The sequence below is a fragment of the Caretta caretta genome, chromosome 1 (genome assembly GCF_965140235.1).
Source record: "Caretta caretta isolate rCarCar2 chromosome 1, rCarCar1.hap1, whole genome shotgun sequence".
Taxonomy (NCBI): domain Eukaryota; kingdom Metazoa; phylum Chordata; order Testudines; family Cheloniidae; genus Caretta; species Caretta caretta.
In genome coordinates, this window is record NC_134206.1 from 16,172,534 (window position 1) to 16,194,902 (window position 22,369).

Sequence of the window (22,369 nt, forward strand, 5' to 3'; positions counted from 1 at the left end):
GATCTTCCCAAAGAAGCGTTTGGAAAGCATGGCTGCGAAATCCTGCAGCTGTTTCTAATCCTGGAAGCAAGGAGCCCTGGGAAGTGGAAAGTTACGGAGTAGGGGGGCAGTAAATCACTGCCAAGTTTTCTCTGGGAACAAGAGATGAGGAAGTTCAGTCTCTGGCCTTGGGAAGTGGATTGGTTTGTTCCTCAGCATTCCCAGTGTGCACTTGGATGGAACATTGTCACCTTGCTGTGTTTCCTTGGCAGTTACCAAAGGCTCTTGTGAGAGCATTAACCTTGCAGCCGGCTCTGCTCCTCAAACAATGATTCATTCTCCACGACAAACACAGGGACATGGGCCTGCTTCCTAACGGGGAAATGTTGGTTATGGTGGGATCCTTCTTCTCTGGCCCTGCAGCTCACGCAGTCACCCGGGCCCTGACTTGATTGCTTCACCCTGTGTCTGGCCTGCCCGCAGCCCCCGTGACACCTCCTTCCAGTCCAGCCAGTGCACAGCTGCTACAATTAACTGCCTTGCCCGGCAGGCTGACTCTGTAACATGCCCATCCTTGAGCCTCCCCCTGGTCCCCCTGCCACCCATCACGTCTAGCTTCAACTCTTCTCAGCCTCAAGACTCCACACCATCCTGCTCCCTCCCTCCGTCCCTCCTCCACCCGTGCTCATCCCACCTCCCACTCCAACCTGCAGCCTCTTCTCTTTGTTGCCCCCTAGTGTACAGAGTGCCTGCCCCAAGTCGAGTGACCAGAAAGCAAATGTGAAAAATTGGGACAGGGGGAAGGGTAATAGGCACCTATATGAGAACAAGCCCCGCATATCGGCACTGTCCATATCAAATTGGGACATCTTTGCCTTGCTCCAACAAGCCACCACCCTCTCTGCCCTCAAGCCCCTCCCTGAGACACATGTTGCCCCCAAGAAATAATCCAACTATCCTGTAATTCTCATTTCTTCTTCGAGTGCTTGCTCATGTTGATTCCAAGGAGGTGTGTGTGTGCACAGTCATCGGAAGGTTGTTTCCTAGAGGTACCCATCGGGTTGGCTGTGGAGACCCCTGGAGTCACGCCTTCCTGGCGGTGTATATAGGTCCCTGCCAACCCGTTGCCTCTTCAGTTCCTTCTTATCGCCAGTGACGGTCGTTGGAGCAGCTCTTCTCTTGCAATGGCAAGCGATCCCCTAGTGGCCTCTTTCTTGTTATACCTGTAAATAGTTGAAAACTTAGTATTAGTTCAAGTAGTTCCTAGTTAGTTTCGATAAGTTTCAGTTGGAGGTTCCCCCCACCACATTCTCCTCCTGGGGATCGGGGCATGCCTCGGTCTCAAGGGTTCAAACTGTGCGGGTCCTGTCTGAAGTCTATGCCAAAGGGAGACCCACACGACTCCTGCTTCAAGTGTCTGGGGGAAGCCCATCAGACTGAGAAGTGCAAAATCTGTAGAGGCTTCTTCCCAAGGACTAAAAAGGAGAGGGAATTTAGGCTGACGTGGCTCCTCATGGAGTCAGCCCTTCATCCCCAGTCAGCACAGGTTTATCCGACCCCAAGCCCAGCACTTTGGTGTGAAGTGCACCGGCCTCCGTAAGAGAGGCTGTGGTTCTGAGAAAGGACCTGGGCTCCAGGGACCCTAGGAACCGCCACTCCCTGGCTTCGAAGACCTCCTCCGGTATGAGTGCCCGGCACCACTCCCATTCGCCGATGCCACACAAAAGAAAGAAGGCCGACAGAGGTCGCTCTCCCACTAAAGCAGTGGAACGAGGAGGCGCCAGTGGGGTGTGTCCCACTCCGGGACACCCTGCTCCGGCTCCCACTCAGCCGGCACTGTTGACTCTGGCCTCGCAGGGAGGTCCGTCGAGTCTGGTTCTAGTGGACTCCCCAGTGCAGAAGTGTCAGAAGGAGGATTTAGACTTTCCTGCCATGCCGGACACCTTTGAGGCGGCAAGGGACCTCGTAGCGATGATGGCGAAGTGTATTCTATTGGGGGTGGGGGTGTTTCCAGCTTCACATTGCCAACTAGCAGGCAGTCCTTGGCCGCTATAGTTTTAATTCTTGGAATATGTCCAAATTTAAGGAGCTCCTTCTGGCAGACTCCCGCTCAGAGTTTGCTGCTGTCCTTGAGGAAGGCAAGGTCATCATGAGGATCTCCTTACAGGCCTCCCTAGATTCAGCGGACTCTGCAATCCATACCAGGGCGACAGCCATAGCCATGAGAAGGAGCTCATGGTTTCAGTTGTCGGGACTCCCACACGAGGTCCTGCAGACCATTCAGGACTTGCCTTTCGACTGCGTAGGGCTCTTCTCGGAGCAAACAGACACTAAGCTCCGCAGCCTGAAGGACTCACGGGCAACTCTGAAGTCCTTGGGGCTTCATATGCCAGCCCCCCGGAGGAAGCATTTTAAACCGCAGACTGCCCCTCACTTCTACCCAGCTCCTCCTAGACAGGACTATAGCAGAAAGCGGTGCAGGAGAAAAAGACAGAGACCTTCTCAGTCCTCCTCTAGCCAGGGCCAGGGCTCAGCAAAGCAGCCCTCAGCCTCGAAGCCAAACTTTTGAAGGTGCACCTGAGGGCAACGCACCAGTTCAGATCCCAGATCCTTCCCCTCCTTTTGTGAATCGTCTATCCCATTTCTACCACGCCTGGGCACAAATCACCTCAGACCAATGGGTCTTGAGCACAGTAGAATTGGGATATTCTCTCCAATTCTGTTCCCTCCTGCTTTCCCACCCTCCTTCCCCATCCCTCTTCAGGGACCCTTCTCACGAGTAACTTCTCATGCAGGAGGTGCAAACGCTCCTACAACTTGGGATGGTGGAGGCGGTCCCTCTAGAATTCAGGGGCAGGAGATTCTATTCCCGATATTTCCTAATCCTGAAGGCCAAGGGTGAGCTCAGACCTATTTTAGACTTGTGAAACCTCAACAAATTCATGAAGAAGATAAAGTTCTGCATGGTCTCCCTGGCTTCCATTGTCCCCTTCCTGGATCCGGGGGACTGGTACGCTGCCCTCAACTTGAAGGACACTTACTTTCACATGTCCATGATCCTGTCCCACAGATAGTTCCTCTGCTTTGTGGTCAACAATATCCACTGACAGTTCACAGCCCACCCCTTCACCTTTTCGGCAGCCCCTCGGGTGTTCACCAAGTCCATGTAGGTCGTGGCAGCCTTCCTGCGGAAATGGCAGGTGCAAGTATTCCCGTACCTCAATGACTGGCTAATCAAAGGCTGCTCCAGGGCCCAGGTGGAGGTCCATGTGAGCCTAATTCAAACGACATTCCACAGGTTCGGCCTGAATCTGGCAAAGTCGACCTTAACCCCAACTCAGAGAATAGAGTTCATTGGAGCTCTCCTAGACTCCGGTCAAGAAAATAAGAACATACGTAAGAACGGCCATACTGGGTCAGACCAAAGGTCCATCTAGTCCAGTATCCTGTCTTCCAACAGTGGCCAATGCCAGGTGCCCCAGGGGGAATGAACAGAACAGTAATCAAGTGTTCCATCTCATCAGCCATTCCCAGCTTCTGACAAACAGAGGCTAGGGACACCATCCCTGTCCATTCTGGCTAATAACCATTGATGGATGTATCCTCCATGAACTTATCTAGTTTGTTTTTGAACCCTGTTATAGTCTTGGCCTTCACAATATCCTCTGTCAAGGAGTTCCACAGGTTGACTGTGCATTGTGTGAAAAAATACTTCCTTTTGTTTGTTTTAAATCTTCTTCCTATTAATTTCATTTGGTGACCCTTAGTTCTTGAGTTATGAGAAGGAGTAAATAACACTTCCTTATTTACTTTCTTCACACCAGTCATTATTTTATAAACCTCTATCATATCACCCCTTAGTCATCTCTTTTCCAAGCTGAAAAGTCCCAGTCTTATTAATCTCTCCTCATATGGCAGCCGTTCCATACCCCGAATCATTTTTGTTGCCCTTTTCTGAACCTTTTCCAATTCCAATATATCTTTTTTGAGATGGGGCAACCACATCTGCATGCAGTATTCAAGATGTGGGCCTACCATGGATTTATATAGAGGCAATATGATATTTTCTGCTTTATTATCTATCCCTTTCTTAATAATTCCCAACATTCTGTTTGCTTTTTTGACTGCTGCTGCACATTGAGTGGATGTTTTCAGAGAACTATCCACAATGACTCCAAGATCTTTCTTGAGTGGTAACAGCTAATTTAGACCCCATCATTTTATATGTATAGTTGGGATTATGTTTTCCAGTGTGAATTACTTTGCATTTATCAACATTGAATTTCATTTGCCATTTTGTTGCCCAGTCACCCAGTTCTGAGAGATCCTTTTGTAGCTCTTTGCAGTCTGCCTGGGACTTAACTATCTTGAGTAGTTTTGTATCATCTGCAAATTTTGCCACCTCACAGTTTACCCCTTTTTCCAGATCATTTATGAATATGTTGAATAGGACTGAGCCCCGTACAGACCCTTTGGGGACACCACTATTTACCTCTCTCCATTCTGAAAACTGACCATTTATTCCTACCCTTTGTTTCTTATCCTTTAACCAGTTATCAATCCGTAAGAGGACTTTCCCTCTTATCCCATGACAGCTTACCTTGCTTAACAGCCTTTGGTGAGGGACTTTGTCAAAGGCTTTCTGAAAATTCAAGAAATATCCACTGGATCCCCCTTGCCACATGCTTGTTGACCCCCTCAAAGAATTCTAGTAGATTAGTGAGGCATGATTTACAAAAACCATGTTGACTCTTCCCCAACAAATTATGTTCATCTATATGTCTGACAATTTTGTTCTTTACTATAGTTTCAACTAGTTTGCTCGGTACTGAAATCAGCCTGTAATTGTCGGGATCACCTCTGGAGCCCTTTTTAAAAATTGGCGTCACATTAGCTATCCTCCAGTCATCTGGTACAGAAGCTGATTTAAATGATAGGTTACAGACTACAGTTAGTAGTTCTGCAATTTCACATTTGAGTTCCTTCAGAACTTTTGGGTGAATGCCACCTGGTCCTGGTGGCTTATTACTATTTAGTTTATCAATTTGTTCCAAAACCTCCTCTAATGACCCCTCAGTCTGGGACAGTTCCTAAGATTTGTCACCTAAAAAGAATGGCTCAGGTTTGGGAATCTCCCTCACATCCTCAGCTGTGAAGACTGATGCAAGGCACCAAGCCAGGGCATTCCTTCTGGAAACTCGCTTTCTCTACATGGGCGCCATAATAGAGGAACTCAAGTGATACCTGACCACTTCGGCATGAAATTGCCTGAGGCTGCTTGGCCATATGGCCGCTTGTATGTATGTAGTACAGCACGCCAGGCTGCGACTCCAACCCCTTGAGGCTTGGCTAGCCTCAGTGTACAGGCCGAACCGAGACCACCTAGACAAGTTGGTCACACTCAGTCCCTCAGGTGGTGGCTCGACCCACAAGGGGTATATACGGGAGTCCCCTACTCAGGGCCCCATCCCTCGCTGTATCTAGTAACGGACGCATCAGTGATGGGCTGGGGGGCGCACTTAGGAAGACTCAGGACTCTGGGCCTCTGGTTCCAGGCAGAACTTTCACTTCACATCAATGTCAGGGAACTAAGAGTGGTCCCCCTTGCTTGCCAGACGTTCCAGGCCCATCTGGAGGGCGTATGTATATCAGTATTGAGCGACAACACAACAGCAACGTTCTATATAAACAGGCAGGATGGTGCTCACTTCTCTCCCCTGTGCCAGGAAGCCCTCAAGCTGTGGGACTTCTGCATCGCCCATTCGATACATCTAGAGGCATCGTATCTCCCAGGTTCCCAGAACGAACTGGCCGATCATCTCAGCAGGTCATTTCACAATCATGAGTGGTCCCTCCGCCTGGAGGTTGTGATCAACATCTTCCATCGGTAGGGGTTTCCCCAAATAGACTTGTTTGCAACAAAGTACAACAGGAAGTGTCACCAGTTTTGCTCCTTCCTGAATCACAGCCTGGGCTCATTCACAGATGCTTTTCTCCTCCCTTGGAAGGACCACCTACTATATGCTATCCCACCCTTCCTGCTTGTACACAAGGTCCTGCTGAAGGTCAGACAGGAGGGAGCATCAATGATCTTAATAGCACCAGTGTGGCCACACCAACGCTGGTTCACCATGCTTCTAGACCTGTCAGTGGACTTGCCGATAACCCTGTCCCTGGTCCCAGACTTGATCACGCAGGACCACGGCCGCCTCCAGCATCCTGATCTGCAGTCTCTCAGTCTTGTGGCATGGAAACTCTATGGCTAAACCCTTCGGAGCTCACATGCTCAGACCCTGTTTGAGAGGTCCTCCTTGGCAGCAGAAAGCCATCCACCAGGGCCACTTATTTGGCCAAGTGGAAAAGATTCTCCATTTGGGCATTACAAAAAGACACTCCGCCCTTACAGTCACTGATTCCCTTTATCCTGCACTATTTGCTGCATCTGAAACAATAAGATCTGTTGGTGTCATTAGTAAAGGTGCACCTGGCCACCATCTCAGCTTTCCAGCCCTGTTCAGTCGGTCGCTCAGTTTTCACGAACCGCATGGTGGGCCACTTCCTCAAAGGATTAGATAGGCTGTACCCTCAGACAGCCAATTCCCCTATGGGATCTCAACCTAGTGTTCTGTAGGCTGAAGGGACCTCCTTTAGAGCCCTTAGCAACATGCTGCCTCCTCTGCCTTTCCTGGAAAGTAGCATTCTTGCTGGCAGCCAAGAGGGTGTCTGAGCTTAAGGCCTTAACTTTGGAACCCCCATATACGGACTTCGATAAGGACAGGGTGCAGCTGTGACTGCACCCGGCCTTTCTCCCAAATGTATAATAGAATCACAGAATATCAGGGTTGGAAGGGACCTCAGGAGGTCATCTAGTCCAACCCCCTGCTCAAAGCAGGACCAATCCCCAACTAAATCATCCCAGCGAGGGCTTTGTCAAGCCTGACCTTAAAAACTTCTAAGGAAGGAGATTCCACCACCTTCCTAGGTAACGCATTCCAGTGCTTCACCGCCCTCCTAGTGAAAAAGTTTTTCCTAATATCCAATCTAAACCTCCCCCACTGCAACTTGAGACCATTACTCCTCGTTCTGTCATCAGCTACCACTGAGAACAGTCTAGATCCATCCTCTTTGGAACCCCCTTTCAGGTAGTTGAAAGCAGCTATCAAATCCCCCCTCATTCTTCTCTTCCGCAGACTAAACAATCCCAGTTCCCTCAGCCTCTCCTCATAAGTCATGTGTTCCAGACCCCTAATCATTTTTGTTGCCCTCCGCTGGATGCTTTCCAGTGTTTTCACATCCTTCTTGTAGTGTGGGGCCCAAAACTGGACACAGTACTCAAGATAGGCCTCGTCAGTGTCGAATAGAGGGGAACTATCATGTCCCTCGATCTGCTGGCAATGCCCCTACTTATACATCTCAAAATGCCATTGGCCTTCTTGGCAACAAGGGCACACTGTTGACTCATGTCCAGCTTCTCGTCCATTGTAACCCGTAGGTCCTTTTCTGCAGAACTGCTGCCTAGCCATTTGGTCCCTAGTCTGTAGCAGTGCATGGGATTCTTCTGTCCTAAGTGCAAGACTCTGCACTTGTCCTTGTTGAACCTCATCAGATTTCTTTTGGCCCAATCCTCTAATTTGTTTAGGTCCCTCTGTATCCTATCCCTCCCCTCCAGTGTATCTACCTCTCCTCCCAGTTTAGTGTCATCTGCAAACTTGCTGAGGGTGCAATCCACGCCATCCTCCAGATCATTTATGAAGATATTGAACAAAACCGACCCCAGGACCGATCCTTGGGGCACTGCGCTTGATACTGGTTGCCAACTAGACTTGGAGCCATTGATCACTACCCGTTGAACCCAATAATCTAGCCAGCTTTCTATCCACCTTATCGTCCATTCATCCAGCCCATACTTCTTTAACTTGCTGGCAAGAATACTGTGGGAGACCGTGTCAAAAGCTTTGCTAAAGGCAGGGAATAACACGTCCACTGCTTTCCCCTCATCCACAGAGCCAGTTATCTCGTCATAGAAGGCAATTAGATTAGTCAGGCATGACTTGCCCTTGGTGAATCCATGCTGACTGTTCCTGATCACTTTCCTCTCCTCTAAGTGCCTCAGAATTGATTCCTTGAGGACCTGCTCCATGATTTTTCCAGGGTCTTAGGTGAGGTTGACTGGCCTGTAGTTCCCCGGATCCTCCTCCTTCCCTTTTTTAAAGATGGGCACCACATTAGCCTTTTTCCAGTCGTCCGGGACCTCCACCGATCGCCATGAGTTTTCAAAGATAATGGCCAATGGCTCTGCAATCACATCCGCCAACTCCTTTAGCACTCTCGGATGCAGCGCATCCGGCCCCATGGACTTTTGCTCGTCCAGCTTTTCTAAATAGTCCCAGCTTTTCTAAATAGTCAACAAGGACAACTTTCTCCACAGAGGGTGGTCACCTCCTCCCCATGCTGTGCTGCCCAGTGCAGTAGTCTGGGAGCTGACCTTGTTCGTGAAGACAGAGGCAAAAAGGCATTGAGTACATTAGCTTTTTCCACATCCTCTGTCACTAGGTTGCCTCCCTCATTCAGTCAGTTGCCCACACTTTCCTTGACTTTCTTCTTGTTGCTAACATGCCTGAAGAAACCCTTCTTGTTACTCTTAACATCTCTTGCTAGCTGCAACTCCAAGTGTGATTTGGCCTTCCTGATTTCACTCCTGCATGCCTGAGCAATATTTTTATACTCCTCCCTGGTCATTTGTCCAATCTTTCACTTCTTGTAAGCTTCTGTTTTGTGTTTAAGATCAGCAAGGATTTCACTGTTAAGCCAAGCTGGTCGCCTGCCATATTTACTATTCTTTCTACACATCGGGATTTCTACACATTGAGGTTATCCCTGTAACCTCAATAAGGATTCTTTAAAATACAGCCAGCTGTCCTGGACTCCTTTCCCCGTCATGTTATTCTCCCAGGGGATCGTGCCCATCAGTTCCCTGAGGGAGTCGAAGTCTGCTTTTCTGAAGTCCAGGGTCCGTATTCTGCTGCTCTCCTTTCTTCCTTGTGTCAGGATTCTGAACTCGACCGTCTCATGGTCACTGCCTCCCAGGTTCCCATCCACTTTCGCTTCCCCTGCTAATTCTTCCCGGTTTGTGAGCAGCAGGTCAAGAAGAGCTCTGCCCCTAGTTGGTTCCTCCAGCACTTGCACCAGGAAATTGTCCCCTACACTTTCCAAAAACTTCCTGGATCGTCTGTGCACCACTGTATTCCTCTCCCAGCAGATATCAGGGTGATTGAAGTCTCCCATGAGAACCAGAGCCTGCGATCTAGTAACTTCCGTTAGTTGCCGGAAGAAAGCCTCGTCCGCCTCATCCCCCTGGTCTGGTGGTCTGTAGCAGACTCCCACCACGACATCACCCTTATTGCTCACACTTCTAAACTTAATCCAGAGACACTCAGGTTTTTCTGCAGTTTCATACCGGAGCTCTGAGCAGTCATACTGCTCTCTTACATACAATACAACTTCCCCACCTTTTCTGCCCTGCCTGTCCTTCCTGAACAGTTTATATCCATCCATGACAGTACTTCAGTCATGTGAGTTATCCCACCAATCATATTCCAATCACATCATAATTCCTTGACTGTGCCAGGACTTCCAGTTCTCCCTGCCTGTTTCCCAGGCTTCTTGCATTTGTGTATAGGCACTTGAGATAACTCGCTGATCGTCCCCCTTTCTCAGTATGAGGCAGGAGCCCTCCCCTCTCGCGTTCTCCTGCTCGTGCTTCCTCCCGGTATCCCACTTCCCCACTTACCTCAAGGCTTTGGTCTCCTTCCCCCGGTGAACCTAGTTTAAAGCCCTCCTCACTAGGTTAGCCAGCCTGCTTGCGAAGATGCTCTTTCCTCTCTTCGTTAGGTGGAGCCCATCTCTGCCCAGCACTCCTCCTTCATGGAACACCATCCCATGGTCAAAGAATCCAAAGCCTTCTCTCCGACACCACCTGCATAGCTATTCGTTGACTTCCACGATTCGACGGTCTCTACCCGGGCCTTTTCCTTCCACAGGGAGGATGGACGAGAACACCTCTTGTGCCTCAATTCTCAATTCCACGCGAACCAGGATATTTTTCTTCCTGTGTTCTTTCCTAAGCTGCACGCTAACAACAGGGAATGAATGCTCCACTCCCTGGATGTCAGATAAGCATTAGCCTTCTACATTGGAAGAACGAAGCCATTTCGAAAATCATTGCAACTCTTCATTGCAATTGCAGAGCGGATGAAAGGGCTTCCAGTCTGGTCCCAAAGGATCTCTTCTTGGATCATGTCCTGTATCCTGGCATGCTATGACTTGGCAGAGATACCTTCCCCCGTGCTGACGGCACACTCCACAAGGGCACAGGCATCCTCAGGTGCGTTCCTGGCACAAGTTCCTATTCAAGACATCTGCAAGGCAGCGATGTGGCCGTCGATCCACACCTTTACGTCTCACACTGCCATTACGCCGCAGGCTAGAGACGATGCAGCATTCAGCAGAACAGTGCTACAATCAGCGATTCCGTGAACTCTGACCTCGCCTCCTAGGTAAGACTTGGGAGTCACCTACTTGGAATCGACATGAGCAAGCACTCCAGGAAGAAAAAACGGTTACCTACCTCTTGTCATTGTTGATCGAGATGTGTTGTTCATGTCCATTCCACAACCCACCCGCCTCCCCGCTGTCAGAGTATCCGGCAAGAAGGAGCTGAAGAGGTGGGGGGTTTGCAGGGACCTATATACACCGCCATGAAAGCGTGACTCCAGGGGGCTCCACAGCTGACCTGATGGGTACCGCTAGGGGGAAACCTTCTGACGACCGTGCACACGGCATGCACACACCTACTTGGAATGGACACGAGCAACATATCTTGAAGAACAACAGTTATAAGAGGTAGGTAACCGGTTTTTTCTAAAGCCCCTCCGAATGTATTCCTCTTCTGGGGGCCCTACTGTGTCCTGTCTGCTCTGCTGGATTGGAAACTCTTCAAGGCAGAGCCCGTCTCCTTTCTGGGTCTTGTCCAATGTTGAGTGCACACACGCCTGGTTACTTAACAAACCCGGCCTTACCCTCTAGCCGTACCTCGCACGTGAAGCGTTCCCCCGTCCCATTATTGTTACCGATCCTGGGTGGAATTCACCCCGTGGCCTCCCCAGTCCCATGGCGCCGAGGTGGGATTTGGGACTTGAGCAATGGAGTGAATGTCGTTTGCTCTCAGTCTCGAGTAAAATCGAGCTTTTCCTTACCCAAAGCCCACAAGCCACCAAAGTAGTGAGAGCAAATGAGTCACTTCTGGCCGGTGTTAGCAACCGGCTGTCCGTGAGCCTCACAAGTTGCTCCGAGAAGGCTGTGTCTACGTGGGACAGGCCAAGGACCCGAGTCTCCTCTCGCACTGCCTCGATGCCAGTGCAGCTCCATTGGCTTCACTGGCATTCCTCTTGATGGGCACCTGTGAGAGTGGAACCCAGAGCTCGGTTTTAGCCAGGATTCATCCCAAAGGCAAGTGGGGGTTGTGAGATAAACTACAATCAATGAGCAGATGTGTGGGAAGCACTGCAGGGATCGAACACAGCTTGGTCCATCTCCAAAGGCCCTCACTGTGAGGAAGCCTTGTACCTAGACAAGACTGAGAACTAGTAATGAGGTGGGATAATTTGTCCCTTGATTGTCCCGCAAGCAATAAAAGCATATTATGCAGTGATCCAGCACAAGGCTCGGACTCCACATTACACTGCACTTGCAAGTCAAAGGTAGCCTTTGGCCCTCTGCATTTAGGGCTAGATTGTGCAAGTTGGTGGACTGTGGGGTAGAAACCTGGGTACCTCTTTCCCTTACAAAGTTCCTATAGGTGGCAGCATGGTCCAGTGGTTAAGGCATGTCCTGGGAGGTAGGAGACTTGAGTTCTTTCCCCAGGTCTGCCTATAACTTTTGGGTAAGTCAGTTGCCCAATCTATAGAATGGGGCAGTGATCCTTCATCTTAGAAAAGAGATGACTAAGCGAGGATAGGATTGAGGTTTATAAAATCATGGCTGGTGTGGAGAAAGGAAATAAGGAAGTGTTATTTACTCCTTCTCATAACACGAGAACTAGGGGGCACCAAATGAAATTAATAGGCAGTAGGTTTAAAACAAACAAAAGGAAGTATTTTTTCACACAGTGCACAGGCAATCTGTGGAAATCCTTGCCAGAGGATGTTGTGAAGGCCAAGACTACAACAGGGTTCAAAAAAGAATTAGATAAGTTCATAGAGGATAGGTCCATCATTAGCTATTAGCCAGGATGGACAGGGATGGTGTCCCTAGCCTTTGTTTGCCAGAAGCTTGGAATGGGCAACACTTGAGATTACCTGTTCATTCCTTCTGGGGCACCTGGCATTGGCCACTGTCAGAAGACAGGATACTGGACTAGATGGACCTTTGGTCTGACCCAGTATGGACGTTCTTATGTTCTTACCTCCTTTTATAAAGTGTCTTGAGATCTACGGATGAAAAATGCTCTGTGGGCTCAATTCAGCAAGGTGTTGAGTGCCCTCAACTGCACCGACGTCAGTGGGCATTGAGGGTGCTCAGCCCTCTCAGAAAGTGGCTGCCACTTTGTAGGGTCTTGCCTTCTAAGAGCTAAATAGCTCTGGTGGTATCATGCAGAGTGTAACTAGACAGCAAACACTCACTTCTACGTGCTTATCCTTTTCACTGAGTAGTGAAGCGAGGTCCTTGCACTGGTAACAATTGCACTGCAATGTGGCCGTGCTGTGTTTTCTTCTGTTCATGTTTATGGGGCTATTTTTTGCAACGGCCTGCAGCTAAGATGCTCCGAAGCAGCTAGTGATTTTGAGGGCCCAGCAGGAGACACCTGCAAGAGCTCTGATTTTCAGAATGTGCTGAGCATCCGTTGTCTGAAAATCAGGCCTCTTGAGAGTGTTTCAAGCTGGGCACCCAAAATCACTAGTCAGTTCGGAACATCTGGGCTTGTATGTTACAGTGATGTTGTCACTTCACTGTTTGGGAACCACCTCCAGCTGGTTTGCTCAGCCACTAGCCCACATCCGAGGTGACACCATGCATAATGCAAATGAACCTTGACCCCTGACATCTGTAGATCTCAAAGGACATTGCGTAGGTGGGCGAGCATCACTGTCCCCATTTTACGGAGTTCACTTGATTTCCTGCTGCCATTTGTGGGTTATAGACTATAATACCCACTGTCAGGAGTGACCCAAGCAAGGGCTAAGAGGAACGATGTTAGCTGCAGCAGGAGGTAAATTCTCTTTCCTCTCCCCAGGAGCAGACCCGTACGTGATCATAAAGTGCGAAGGGAAAAAAATTCGATCTCCAGCGCAGAAAAACACCCTGGCTCCAGAGTTTGATGTGAAAGGTCTCTTCTATCGCAAGAAGGCAGGACAACCCATCATTGTGCAGGTGACTAGAAGGCCAGTCTGTGGGGAGCCAGCGGGACTCAGGTTCTATTCCCTGATCTGCAGGGCAGCATTGGCTATTTCATCTTAATACTTTGTGACTCAGTTTCCCGGTCTAACAGTGATACTCATACTTGCTTCCTGGGGGATTGTGAGGCTCAATTATTTAACGTGTTAAGTGAAAAGTATTAATTTGTCAAGGTCTTAAGCAGAAATGTGGGCTTAAGGAGGTCTGGTGCTTTAGACAATGCGTAGGTACTAGTGGCCAAATTGTCAAGCCTTTTTACTAAGCTCTTCACTGATCTAATTCCCACTAAAGTCAATGGGAGTTTGCCCAAGTTTGGATTCCGTAATAAGAACTCAGTAAGGGCTTCAGGAGTTGGCTCATTATGAGGTACTACAGATACTTTTCACATCAAGTATAGCCTCTTCAGGGAGCCCTAAAAACAAAAGGAATGTGGGGTCTGGTTCTTCACTGCCTTTCAGCTCCTGTAGTCACTAACAACGCTTCCATGCTGTCGTTCTGACCCCAGCCCGCAGGGATCAGAGGAGGTGTGTATCTAATCCTGGGAGAGGCAAGGACACAAGTCATCACATCATTATTAAAATACCCTCTGTATGGCCAGTGACAAGGGTTAAAAAGTCCACTCATCCACCCAGGAAAATGATTAGCCCAGTGACCATTTCGAAAGTGGAGGAAGATCAAGATTCACCAGCTGCAGAGGTGGAGAGAGAGGCTGGTCTAGAGATTAAGTTCCAGGAGATCTGGTCCCCACAGGTTTCCTGTGCGCCCTTGGGCAAGTCACTTAGTCACTTTGTCTCTTTGTGTCCCAAGTCCCCATTTGTAAAACGGAGATAACTATACTTCCTTTCTTCCACGCTTTGTCTGTTTTGTCTATTTAGACTGTAAGCTGTTCAGCTCAGGGACTGTCTTGCTTCTCGTATGTACAGCACCCAGCACAATATGGCCCTGATCTAATCTGGGGCCTCTCGGTGCTACTGCAAGAGAACTAATCAATAACAGCAAGAATAGAATGATAAAGGCATCCCATATACCCTGTACAGATGTTTGTACATGCAGAATAGGTTGCAGCAGAAAGCCTGCATGTGACCCAACAGGAACAGCACCCATTTTGTGTTTTGTTTCTCTAGGTCTGGAACCATAACATTATAAGTGACGAGTTCCTGGGCCAGGTGGCCCTAACTGGTGACCCTGATGACCGTCTGTCACAGCAAACCCTTCATCTCCAAGACAAGGGGAACAAAAAATCCAGTGGCATTTCAGGAAGCATTGCTGTGAGACTACTCAGCAGTAGCAAACTCACCAATGTCTAGCTTCTCAAGGAGTCTTCTTCTGGAGCCATATATGTGAATATAAAATATATATAGTATATATACCATCTGCAAGAGTGTATGAACTATGCATGCATCACACTTGAAGGGGCCAGTCTTATGTTTTCAATGTTAAACAAGGTGCCTTTTTGGGAACCAAAATGATTCTTTTCCTCACACGAGGCATCATTTGTAGCCAATACTAAAGTGGTTTGTGCCGGTGTGAAAGCACTGGGCATATGGTACATTCTGTGACAGCCAGAGTGGGATGCCCTGATGCTGTTTGTTTACATGGGGATGTTGCGCACCCCCAGAGATGGGCAGATTGGTCCCACCAAGCAATATGCCTCTTCGATTTACTTGCTTGGTTTTAGAAATTCATCATCACTGAAGTCTCCTTTAATCACATATCTGTGGTGGCATCTCAGAAAAGTGGATAAACGGGGGGAGGGATGGCTCAGTGGTTTGAGCATTGGCCTGCTAAACCCAGGGTTGTGAGTTCAATCCTTGAGGGGGCGATTTAGGGATGTGGGGCAAAAACTGGGGATTGGTCCTGCTTTGAGCAGGGGGTTGGACTAGATGACCTCCTGAGGTCCCTTCCAATGCTGACATTCTATGATTCTAAGTGGTGTAAATGTACATGGTCGTTTGTATGCACAGTGGGCCCAGGTTTGTACACTGGCTGTAGAGCAGCTGGAAGGAGAAAATGTCCAGTCTTTCCAAAACAGCGAATCCCATCCTCCTTGGGCAGGCGGAGATTATGGCTGCACCACCCAGTGCCTGCTGTCTCACTTCCAGCTGGGTGTAGTCTACGTTGCCAAGTATCAACCCCAGTCTTTCATTGATAATTGGGAGAGGGGAAATGGAAAAGCCAATCTGGCCCCTTTAACTAGTTCAGTAGTCCCCAAACTGTGGGGCGTGCCCCCCAGGGGGGTGCAGAGGAACATCTGGGGGGGTAGGGGGGGAGCACCATCCAGCCTCGCTCTGCCCCCAGCTCTGCTCCAGCCCAGGTCCAACCGCCCAGACACTGTCTGGTTTCTCGCAGTAACTGGCCTCTGCCACCGGGGGGCAGGAAGAGCAGCAGGTGCTGCCGCTGCTGGAGCCCGGAGGAGCACTCAGGGATGGCTCCCTGCCCCTCCCTCCCCCCACCTCTGGAGCACAGCTCCCCCTCCCGGTCCTGCCCCAGTCACCTCCCCGCACCTCCAGAGCACGGCTTCCCCTCCCACTCCTACCCTAGTCATCCCCCGACCTCCGGAGTGCAGTTGCCCCTCCCCCTCATGCCCCACTCACCTCCCCCCACCTCCGGAGTGTGGCTCCCCCTCCCCTGCCCAGCCCCATTCACCCCCCCCCCCCACCTCTGGAGCGCAGCTCCCTCTCCCCTGTCCTGCCCCACTTACCTCCTGCTCCTCCCGGGGGGGGGGGGGGGGGGGAGTGCAAGTGAAAAAGTTTGGGGACCACTGAACTAGCTCCTAGGGAAAGTTACACAATACACAAACTATCTTGTCTATTTCTTACAGACAAGCAAGCCATAATGACAGGAAAGATGAGTTTTTACGGCCTTTTTAATTTCATCATATTGTATCAGGACCAAAATGTCTTAATATTTGTAATCCTTTTAGGTCAGTTTTTCTTTCTCTTAAGAAACAAAATGATAGAAGTAGGCTTTATTCCTCATCCACAGAAGAATCTTTTCTTACATCATTTATTTGGATCTCTTTTACTTTTAAAGCAGATTTGGGAGTGGAGTTATTGACATTCCATTGTAAATGTTGCTGTCTTTTCCACTTCAGTAACATGAATAGAAGTTTTAAGTTAAATTAGTTTGTTTGTTTTTTGGGGGGACAGATCAGCACTTTACAGTCAGCCTCGTTGGTCTAGGAGCTGTCTTTGATTTAATGCCTGCTATTTCCATCAATCATTTCATTCCTCACAAAGAATCCAGTATTGCACTTTATTACATAAAACTTTGTGGTGTATTATGTGTTAAAATGGGCTGGGAAAATGTCTTTGTATACCAAAAGCATCCAAGTGTCATGCTGTACCAGATCAAAGAGCAGTCCAAACATGCAGTTAAAAAAAAAAAAAAGCCAAAATTGTACAGATTGTACCTTCTATAAATAAATTGCATATATTTTATTTGAACGCCCTCAGTTCCAAATATCGTGGTCTTCCATAACCCTTTCACAAACCCAAGGGCTACTGTATGGATTGGGTTATTCAGTTTTAGATTCTTTTCAATAAACTTCCATTTCGAATTGATTTCTCTGCAAACTTTTAATTCAAGCCAAGTCATGGGCATGATCTTAAGGTGAAGTCAGTAAACAGCTACCGGTATGCACACCCGATTACACTAATAAACATTCACTCAATGGGGAAAGGGAATGTGCGGGGAGGACTAGATTTGGGGAGCATCCTTCTCATCTGAGAGCAAACCCTTACACTGTGTACCTGGCCACGAGCCACACGGTGTCAAGGTCTAACTTTCCAGTCCCCAGAACTCTTCTCCTCCTGAAAGACAGTCGGCCATGGCACAGACAGACCTGCTGGAGAATGTGGCTCGGGTCCAGGTAAGAGCTGCGGTGGTTAAAGGTTACTCCTTTTCTCAAGCCAGAAAAGCAGCATTCCAGTGACAGTGGATCCCTGCCCCCACACTGTGTGAGACTCTGTTCTATGCACCCCTTTTGTGCCCTAATTCTGGGCTGCTCGAGGGGCAGGAGAGGCCACCAGTGTAATTCATGTGCCCCTGGGGGGGCTTCCCCGGCAGCCTCTGAATCTGTGCAGTGCTACATTCTGCGGCCCTATTACTACCAGCGAGCTGCATGGTAGCCCTGACAGGAGTAGCTGCAGCTCCAGGTGATTTCATCCTTCTACCCCCCACAAATTTTTATTTACGTGCCGAAGAGGCGGTCGCAGAGGAAGAAGCAGGGACAGCATGCTGTGGGGGCCTTCTGAAAGCCATGAGACTTTGGGCATTTTCCTTTAGGTGTTGGTGGCATCGCTGTACTGGAGGAATTGCCTGGACTACCTGATGAGCTTACAGCCAGCAAACTCTCATGACGGTACTGTATGCTTCCATCGCACTGCTGGGCCCCCACGCCACACTCCCTCCCACTATGCCTCCATTGCAGGAGAGTCACAGGAGGAAACCGAGTGCCCTCGTGTTGCGGCCCCTCTGCCCCATAGGGAAGGGGAGCAAACAGGAGAAAGAAGTCTCCCTCCCCACATGGGGGAAAAAGACAGGTAAAGTCCTTCAAGGCAAAGACCCTGGTCATACTCATGGAGGCAGAAGAAAGGGGGTGGCAGAAAAGCCCCTGCATCCCTCCCAGACAGGATGGAGCTCTGAGATGGGGAGGGGGCAGGAAGGGACCCTCACCACCCCTACACCTGCAGGAGTGAGTGAGGTGGAGATACCCCAGAAGGTGCAGCGGGGGAGCTGCTCTGCTGCCTGTTCCCCTGAAGCCACCAGAGATGGGGAAATGGGCTGCTTGCCCTCCGACCCCTGAGGCTATTTCAAGGGGACACTCAAAAAGGGCAGCAAATCCATCTAGCGGAGAAAGTGAAATCAGCTCAGGCATCACGGCCTGCCCTGTGGGCAGCAGCGTCGACATTTTCATTGGGGGCCCATGGTTAGGCACAGGAACTAAAGCGGTCCAACTTTCAGAGGTGCTGAGCAAACCAGGGTGGATTTGATTTAAATCACTAGTCAGGAAGACTCGAGTTTATCATGGATTTCTACATAAAAGTGCATTCTTATTGGTTGTTATAACCTCAATACATATTCTTCACAACTCAGAGATAGATGTAGGTTTCATTTTTAGAAGGTACACACTATACATTTTTAAAGTGATTTATTTTGAAAACTTTTCAGATTCGTTTTACAGCTATATCTGAAAATGAATGATTGTTTGGTTATTTCATTTACCAAAGGTAATTGAAGCAGATATTTATGAAGTCATTGGGAGGTGAACTATCTCCAATTCAACAGGTTAATCATTAATATTGGAAGGATTTTCTTGCCATGCTGCATTAGGAGGAGAACATCACCAGACAGACATTTAAATTGTTTTATTTAACTAAAACAACAACGTTATGTATTTTTTTCTTCAACAGCAAAACTAAGCATCTCTAATGGTATCTTCTAGACTGAGTACTGAGTCCCACAGGGTAGATAGAAAGATTAACCTAAATAATCTATACAGAAGCCTCTGGAACCTCATAAAATTGGGTCCCTAATCCATGAACTATTGGAACTCATTTACAAAACTTTCCTTAAACATTCCATGAATATGTTGTCTCATACCATAGAATTAGAATTTATAATCCCTATTCCATGATGAGATATCTTTGAGCTATAATGTATCTTAATTAAAACTATCTTTAGATAGGTTTTTTCCCCTCAAAAAGCATTTTATCAAAAAAATCCGATTTAAATTTTAAAAATCCGATTTTTTTTTAAATTGATTTTTATCCACCCTGGAGCAAACCCGACTACCTTTACAGTCAGTGGAAGATAGACATGCTTAGCACCTCTGACAGCCAGGCCACTTCCAGTCAGGCGCTTAAATATAGACTAATAGCTGAAAACCCATGCTGTCACCCGGGTGTACTTTGTAACGTCTTGTGTGTACACAACACCAATAATGGGGGGCTCATGTCCATGTGGTGGGCTGCAGGGACAGTGTTGCTGTTCACACATGTGCCCTGAAGTTTTTGCACGGGGCTGCCCCCAGCACACCTTCTGATACCCCACATGGCTGTTACCCCACTTTGTCTGATCAACTGCCAGGGACCCTTTGGACGCCAACACTCCACTGAAGTCTCCCAGTGGTGTTTGGACCTGGTGATACTGTAACCAAAAGAGCTCTCAGCCCGGCCGGTGGCTGTTTGCATCGCTTCATGCTGACTCCGCTGACATGCTGGGCGTCAGCGTGACATCCAAACAGAGTGACACCCTTGGAAGATTTGTGTAGGTGGCAAATTGGGAGGGGGTGGGTACATGCTGCAATGAGGGGCTGTGTGTGTGTTTGGGCTTCTTGTCTATGCTATGCTGAATGGGCAGTTGGGCCAGGTAATCCACCCTCTCTGCAGTCTCCCTCATGCGACCAATGAAATTATTGCATGCAGATTAGCTGTACAGTAAGGGTGGTGATTGGCTGAGTTACCTTGGATATCATAGGTTTCAGAGTAACAGCCGTGTTAGTCTGTATTCGCAAAAAGAAAAGGAGTACTTGTGGCACCTTAGAGACTAACCAATTTATTTGAGCATGAGCTTTCGTGAACTACAGCTCACTTCATCGGATGCATACCGTGGAAACTGCAGCAGACTTTATATATACACAGAGAATATGAAACAATACCTCCTCCCACCCCACTGTCCTGCTGGTAATAGCTTATCTAAAGTGATCATCAGGTTGGGCCATTTCCAGCACAAATCCAGGTTTTCTCACCCTCCACCCCCCCACACAAATTCACTCTCCTGCTGGTGATAGCCCATCCAAAGTGACAACTCTTTACACAATGTGCATGATAATCAAGTTGGGCCATTTCCTGCACAAATCCAGGTTTTCTCACATCCCCCCCACCCCCATACACACACAAACTCACTCTCCTGCTGGTAATAGCTCATCCAAACTGACCACTCTCCAAGTTTAAATCCAAGTTAAACCAGAACATCTGGGGGGGGGGGGGGGGGTAGGAAAAAACAAGAGGAAATAGGCTACCTTGCATAATGACTTAGCCACTCCCAGTCTCTATTTAAGCCTAAATTAATAGTATCCAATTTGCAAATGAATTCCAATTCAGCAGTTTCTCGCTGGAGTCTGGATTTGAAGTTTTTTTGTTTTAAGATAGCGACCTTCATGTCTGTGATTGCGTGACCAGAGAGATTGAAGTGTTCTCCGACTGGTTTATGAATGTTATAATTCTTGACATCTGATTTGTGTCCATTTATTCTTTTACGTAGAGACCGTTGGCATAGACGCATGCCTTACTGTCGCAGCAAAACACACAGGTGTAATTCATAAAGAGGGCTGAGAATTTACAAATTGGATGGTAGCAGACCACAAAACCCAGTGATGATGCAACCTGGTGATAGTGTGAACTAAAACCACACCTCTTTAATTCCAGGAAAGTGCCTTCATCAAGTTAGAGACCCAAATTCTGCACTCACGCATGCCACTGAGGTTGATGCAGTTACAGCAGATTTACAGCGGTGTAACTGAGAATCAAATCAGGCCCCTATGTCCGTTTCCCATAGTTGAGCTTTCAGCCTAAGACTACATTTCCCAGAAAGCCCTCTCCCTTTGAGCCTCAATTCCCCTCTTCCCCAATTAAGCCACCTTCACAAAGCAGGCCTTTCCCAGCGGGTGCCTCCACAAAAGAGGAAGGAAACTGCCACCAGAGGAATCCCTGCAAACAGACAAAGAGGTGAGTGAAGTGAGTCCCACACCAATAGCACACACTCTGTGGATTATTGATTATTATATCACGGTAAGTATGTATAACCCTTCAGCCAGGTGGAGCCAGCAGCATCCAGGGCCAAGTTCAACATCTAGAGGTTCCTTTTCAACAATACAACATGGAACCGGCTTGAGCCCCCACCCAGTAACCTGGGAAAATTACACACCACCTCTGGGCCCCTCTGAGAGGCAATGCTTCCCCACTCACAAGCACAGAGTCTGAATGTAGAAAAGAAATTTTTAATGAAAGGAGGGAAGTCACCTGACATTAATTAGGGAAAATGCCACAAGCAGGATTCCTAAACCTAAAACTGTGAGCAGGACCCCAACCCCAGAATGCGTGGGGCAGAGTCTTCTGCCTGGTGTTCTTGAGTTCTACAATCAAAAGTTCCTTGACTGTGCCCTCCTCTGCTCCCTCACCCTGCCACACTCACAGTGGTTGTCCTTGGTCAGAGAGCGTTTGGAGGTGCATCTGTGTGAGTTCACTTCCCACCCGAGGAAGAGGGCACCTTGCCTGCTCCACCCTCTGAGCACTTGCTCTGGCTGGCTGCCCTGCCAGCTGCTCATTCCACTGGCTGCCCCTCAGTCACCTTCTGCTGCTGCCTGTTTCTCTGCTGTAGCCTCTGCAGGTCAATCTCCTTGTGATGTTTAGCTCTTAGCAGGCTGGGCAGAAACACGGTCCTACCATGACAGGTTTCAGAGTAACAGCCGTGTTAGTCTGTATTCGCAAAAAGAAAAGGAGGACTTGTGGCACCTTAGAGACTAACCAATTTATTTGAGCATGAGCTTTCGTGAGCTACAGCTCACTTCGCTGTAGCTCACGAAAGCTCATACTCAAATAAATTGGTTAGTCTCTAAGGTCCTACCATGAGTGATTTCAGCTCTCATTAAGCATTTTAAAATAACAAAGAGGCTCCCAATGAAGCCTATTTAGTTCTTTCTTTGAACAGCAGGCAGGAACAGGTTAAACCAGACCAGGGACCCTACAGACTAACAGGGCTGTTACTCTGAAACCTCCCGGCTGGGACATTCGTCCTTACCTATCTTACTTTCACACAGCTCTGGTTTTCGAGCCCCTGGCTTAATGAGGTCCTTTCAGCTGAGGGTGGCCCCCTCAATTGGGACAGGTTAAGCTCAGTTCTGCTCCCCTTTATTCATACAATAAAGACAACAACA

At 48.5% G+C, this 22,369-nt stretch overlaps 1 protein-coding gene across 2 annotated transcripts in view; it reads left to right on the forward strand.

Moving 5' to 3' along the window:
- Positions 1 to 16,994, forward strand: part of CAPN5 (calpain 5) — a 137,269-nt gene extending 120,275 nt beyond the window's left edge. For both annotated transcript variants that reach the window (XM_048840187.2, XM_048840197.2), the window contains 2 exons: positions 13,271 to 13,407; positions 14,556 to 16,994. In XM_048840187.2, coding sequence (XP_048696144.2) covers positions 13,271 to 13,407; positions 14,556 to 14,738 — 320 coding nt within the window. In that variant the 3' untranslated portion in view covers positions 14,739 to 16,994. The remainder of the gene's footprint in view (positions 1 to 13,270; positions 13,408 to 14,555) is intronic.
- Positions 16,995 to 22,369: the final 5,375 nt, after the last annotated feature.